The 5,528-nt window shown below is 38.9% G+C and overlaps 1 protein-coding gene across 2 annotated transcripts in view; it reads left to right on the forward strand.

The window, feature by feature from the left end:
- Positions 1–626: 626 nt before the first annotated feature.
- lhcgr (luteinizing hormone/choriogonadotropin receptor) overlaps positions 627–5,528 on the forward strand; it is a 13,345-nt gene continuing 8,443 nt past the window's right edge. The window contains exons 1-5 of one of the 2 annotated variants that reach the window (XM_024297985.2): positions 627–1,070; positions 1,164–1,355; positions 1,583–1,654; positions 4,080–4,154; positions 4,342–4,416. In XM_024297985.2, coding sequence (XP_024153753.1) covers positions 1,165–1,355; positions 1,583–1,654; positions 4,080–4,154; positions 4,342–4,416 — 413 coding nt within the window. In that variant the 5' untranslated portion in view covers positions 627–1,070; position 1,164. Of the gene's footprint in view, positions 1,356–1,582; positions 1,655–4,079; positions 4,155–4,341; positions 4,417–5,528 lie in introns of both variants that reach the window. The other variant, XM_024297983.2, reaches the window with a different exon arrangement.

Consider the following 5,528-nt stretch of genomic DNA (forward strand, 5'->3'; position numbering starts at 1 on the left):
AGCAAGAATAACCTGTGGTCAACATGTTATCTAGTTTTTGTTTTGTTTTTTTCTCAGTTGAAAAAATGTTTCAACCAACCTAGTGACCCTGATCATTAATTATTACATTGTTTATTAAAATGATTTCTTCATGTCTTGTTATGTCGGTCTTGCGCTTCCTTTGCTCCCCTGGTGGTGGAATTGCGTATTGCTGTCATTTCTTGAAAGAACCATAACTCGCCACAGAAACTTGCATTTTTTTTTTTTACATCCATATATTTTTTCTCTTCATGACTGGGGCTGATTGTACCATCTGACAGGCCAGTTACAGCCAATGGGGCGTATGTTTGACACCCCTGATTAATAAGAAACCTCACAAACTGGACTGAGTGAGTGTGACAGCATCCAAAGAAAACGGCTTAATTCTGGCTCCAACCAAATGAAGTCAGTGGCATTTTTTTCGTGATACAGACGTCGCCATGTTGGAGCCATATGACATCAGTGATTGGTCCAAGTCGATCTGAGTCAACATTTCTATGACAACCACTTTCACCTATCAGGAGTGAGATGCTGAAAGTCTGGACCCCTACCACTTGAAAGTGGAGGATTGGCAAAAAGATGTTAAAAAAAGAAGTAGCAGAGCAAGTATGGTTACTCTACATGTATAATGACTGACTAATAGCTGTTTATGTCTCAGTCTGAGGGATTTTTAGCTTTTTTGGAGCACTTGGTAAGAGGGTCACTCAGTCCACTTCTCATAAATGATCACAATTGAAACATTTATTTAAAGCAGCAACTAAAGGTGTGTTTAAAATATTTTTAATTTTGTTTTCAGATGTTTAGTATAATGTGAAAGCTTTCAAACATGAATGCTTTGTGGTTTATATCTTTGATATCTCGTTGTAACTCCACCAGATCCCATGTTTAACAAAGCTCTTGTGATCTCCACCCCCTGAACGTCACATCTTACTGCCTCTTTTTGACTTTGATGGTGAGCAGTCTCCAAATTACGACAGCACCTGAAGGCAGCAGCAGCAGATCCTCACGCGGAGACGGAGAGAGAGATTGTTCAGCCTTGTCCCTTTGGCCTGGTATGATAAAACCAGACTTTTCTTGAGTGCTGTTTAACTTCGGGAGAACTTAGCCCGGCTTTTGTTATCTTTATTCTTCTTTCCACTCTGAAGGATGAGCTGTGGCCCGCCGTCGCGCATGGCTCCCCGGGCGGTCTGGCTCCTGCTCGCGCTGTCCGGTGTCCTGAACGCGATCTCCTGCCGGGCGTACCCCTGTCATCCCATCTGCCGCTGCAGCCCCGACACCTTCCAGTGCAACAGAGACACCCAGCTGGCAGCAGGAGCAGGGGCAGCTGAGCACCGCCTGTAAGTACCTCCAACTTTTTCCTCTTTAGCTGCAGATTAATCAACTTTACCATCCTTATCATTTTAAATCTATATCTTTTTGGCCCATCTTTACTGACTTTTTTCCCTATTGAAAAAGTCCCTGAATAACAATTTGGAAAAGATAAAAACTGTCAAAAGGATGTCTTTGTTGGCCTTTCACTTATGAAGTCTTCTGAATATAACAGCTTTTCTCATGAATCCTACAGGAGGCTCACCCTTCTGCCCTTGAAACAAGTTCCCACTCATGCCTTCAAGGAGCTGATGAACATTACCTCAATGTAAGTGTTTTTATCTTTTTTCTCCTCCTTCATACATATAAAAATAATTTTGAAGGGGCTCTTTGAGAAACACCAAATAAAACAGACCTTTTTTGCAATGAATTTGGATTTAATTACCTTGATTTTTGTTTTATTCTCATCCAAATGTTCAAACTTTTAAGGTTTTAACTCAAAGAACTTCATTAAATCTTTACAAAATCATCATATCACTGAGTCAAGGTGTAAAAATAGCAACAAAAAAAAAATCTGAGGTATTGCTGCACTTACTGCTCATGTCATGCATTTGATGAAATTATTATCATCAAATTGAAACATCTTGACAGAAACAAAAGTTTTGCCAATTTGCTAAACTGCTTTCAAGTACATCTTAAAGATAAGAATTGGTTATCAATTAGAAAACGCTCAAACGTTATGACTATTATGATATAACTTAAAAGTTATGAAATAATTAAAAATCACAGTGATCCAACCAAGATTCACCATTCCACTCTTCATTTGAAAAAAAAAGACAAAAATATACTACTATACTACTTGTCCAAAGTGTGTCACGTGTACATTTCTGTAGAAACATCTTAAAACAATTGGGCATGGCGGTGGGGGTTGATGATTTGGAATAGGGATTCGGCATCTAGTTGTCATGGAGTCATCGGCAGCTAAATTATAGCTATTTGGACATTTAGTGAGAATTTTAGCTGATATATAGCAGCAATACAACTGAATATACAAAAATGAAGACGTTGCAATTTACAAGCTTTTAATTCATTGGGATTTTAAACAACTGCTTTCACATTTTGATGAAATGTAAATTAAAAAATCACGTAGAGCTAATGACCATTTTAGAATCCAACTGACCGTTTGAATCGACGTCTTTTCAGACTGTTGTGTGTCTGACTGAGCTTATGGGGTCTGTCCCAACCCCCTGTTTGAAAATCAAAGATCCTCTCTGAGTGAGAGTGCCTGGAAGTGACTGTCTCTTTTGATTAGGATGTTCAGCAAGTGAAAAAGGAAAAAAAAAAGAAAGATGATTCCCTCATTATCTCATTTAGCAGAGGATACACCTGACTATGGACAGCATCCTGTCCCACAAGTCTTTGCTGTCACAAGAAAGCGATGACACATCAGTCATAATTAAAGTAGGAAAGACATTCTGTCCTACTTCTAAACTGCTTCATGACGTAAATGAATCTTCTCAACAGCAGAACTGAACTGATCATAGTTACTGTTTCTTACATTTAACGTTTTTCAATTCAAAGTGTGTACATCTTATGTTTTTTGTATTGAAGGTGACTTTATGTAGTTATTTGATGTAAATGTAGATCTCCTTTTCCTCATTCCCTTTGAACCCCCTTGCTCCTTTGACCCATGGCCGATGGGGTGAAGAAATTAATACAAAAAAAAACTTGCTGAAAACCACACAAAGCCATGTGAAAATGCCTTTCAATGAGGGCACTAACAGCAAGTAACACAAAAGAAATCGAGGGTTAAAGATCAGTGAGGAGATTTAAATCATAATAAAATGTGGCCATTAAATCAGGCAGTTTGAGAGTTAAAGCCTTGAAATGTCTTGCAACTAAAGAGGCGGTCATAAAATCCAGCTGGTTAATGTCAGAGACAAGTGGGCAATTATACTGACTGCCTACAAAAACTTAAAGGTGTTCTGAGTTTTTTTTTTTTTTTGCAGAAAAAGTCAAAAATAGTCCAATTCAGATCAGATCTAAAAGAGAATTTAGAGGATCGGAGCTGTGATATTTCAGCTTCTAAGCGTTTGTTAAGGTGGAATGACGTGAGATCTGTGATTTTTAAATCCCGGTGCTGCCTCACTTACACAATCATTTTAAAAAGGCTTCACAGGAAACATAGACATCAAATGTAATGCAATCCCAGCCGCGTTAAAGCAAATTGTTTCTCGGCCTGGAATGGAAGCACGGCGGCGTTATCTGAAGGAAAGCACCGGCTGATTACAGTATGGAGCTGAAAAAGATGATTACAAACAGAAGATGGAAGAGGGTTTCGCAAAGTCAGCCATCAGACAGGAAAATGATCAAGGACAAATCAAGTGGGCTTGTTGACTTTGTTTGTCTTTCGCCGTCTTTGTTTTGTCGTCCTTTTTAATCATATTCGCTCCGTTTTTCTGGCCTAATGCATCTGTCATGCATGTTTGGAGCATTTCCAAACATGAGGTTCAGAATGTGCACAGTGCCCTAGAAAGTACGAGATGGAGGTATCCTGATGTTTCCCCTGAGGTTTGCAGACCGCTATCAATCCACTCTGTCCTATTTTGTTGCAGAAATGTATTCAACCCAAACCTTGGAAAGCCAAACCTCACACAAAAACCTGTTTTTTACTGGCTAGATTCTGCCCTCTATGAAGAGTAATTAGCTTACTGTCTTTTTGACTAATGTGGAGCCTGTTCTTTGTGCTGCAGAGAGATCTCCCAGAGTGACTGCATCACACGGATCCAGAGACACGCCTTCCTCTCCCTCCACAGTCTGCAGCAGATGTAGGCTAAGTGACACTCTTACCTTTATTCCACCTGTCACATTCAAACGCCATGAAAGCAGTTATTCATTTGAGCGACTGGGATGTTCTTTGCATTCAATTCATCGGATGAATCAGTCAATTATAAAGCAGCTCCTTTAATCCTCAACTTTTCAGTGTTGCTGATGAAGGAATTTTCATTCTTGCAGTTTAGTGCTGAATATCAACAGTCTGAGGGTGATTGAAAAAGGGGCTTTCACTGACCTACCCAGGCTGGAGTATTTGTGAGTATTTTCAATCATAAGTTGTCTAAATGAGTCTGTCGAATACTTTATATTTTCTAGAGTTTCTCACATTTCTTGACTTTTATTGTCTCTTTAAACTTTGGTAAACTCATGTAGGAATCTAAACAGCTTGAATTTTAGAAATTTTAAGGTCAATTTTGAATTAGATTTGACCAATTTTTAAATAATTAATCAATAAAAGACCTGGTAATTATCAATCATAGTGATGAAACCTCTTAAATACCCACTTTTTGTGTTTTTAACATGCTCCTTTAGCATTTTGAGTATTTCTTAATTCAAATCAGAAATTCAGATGCTAGAAAACTCTTGACTGAGCGTACCAAAGTCTATCTTACCACTCAGCTCCTCCCCCCTTGCGCTCATTCATCTTCCTTGTCCGAGCTGGCCTCTCTGGGTCAAAACTGTACGGCCAGATTGATACAATATTGCTCGCCATTGTTTTGCACCGCTAATACTAGCTTGGGGCTATAAGTTAGCATGTGAGCACACAGAGAGATCTTCCAGCAACGGGGAGGGGAAGGGGGCGGGGTTGCTCCAAGGCAATAGTCCCGCCCACAAGCCAGAATTGTATGGGATACTGTCTTAAAAAACAACAGAGGAATTGTAATACAAACCTGATGCATTAGAATGGAGCGGGTCAGGGAGCTTGTGACCCTCAGATTGTAGATTTTACATAACAACTACAAACTTTTTCCAATTGCATTTTTCGTCTGTTCATGATCCACAACGTTTTTGATTAAAGAAAGACCCAAAAAAAGCCTTTTTATTTCAAATTTTCTTTATATATGTTCACCATCATGAGGTAATGCTACAAAAACATGTCAAAAACACTAAAAACATGTTTTTATTGAAGTGGGTCTTTAAAATTGCATCTAGTACATCCTATATTAGACAAATAGATTAATGTACGTCTTCATTTTCTAAGATAGCATTTGGCTCGAAACTGTACAGCTGGAAAACTTCAGTATCTCTTGCTTTTTGATTTAGTTTCCACTGATAATGTTAGGTTGGGAGTTTGAGGGGCTGCAAGATAGCGGGAGAGAGTGTAAACAAAGGAATGATGGGAAAGGAAAGCAGGCACAATCAAAAAA

This window comes from Oryzias melastigma, linkage group LG15 (assembly GCF_002922805.2).
Source record: "Oryzias melastigma strain HK-1 linkage group LG15, ASM292280v2, whole genome shotgun sequence".
NCBI lineage: Eukaryota > Metazoa > Chordata > Actinopteri > Beloniformes > Adrianichthyidae > Oryzias > Oryzias melastigma.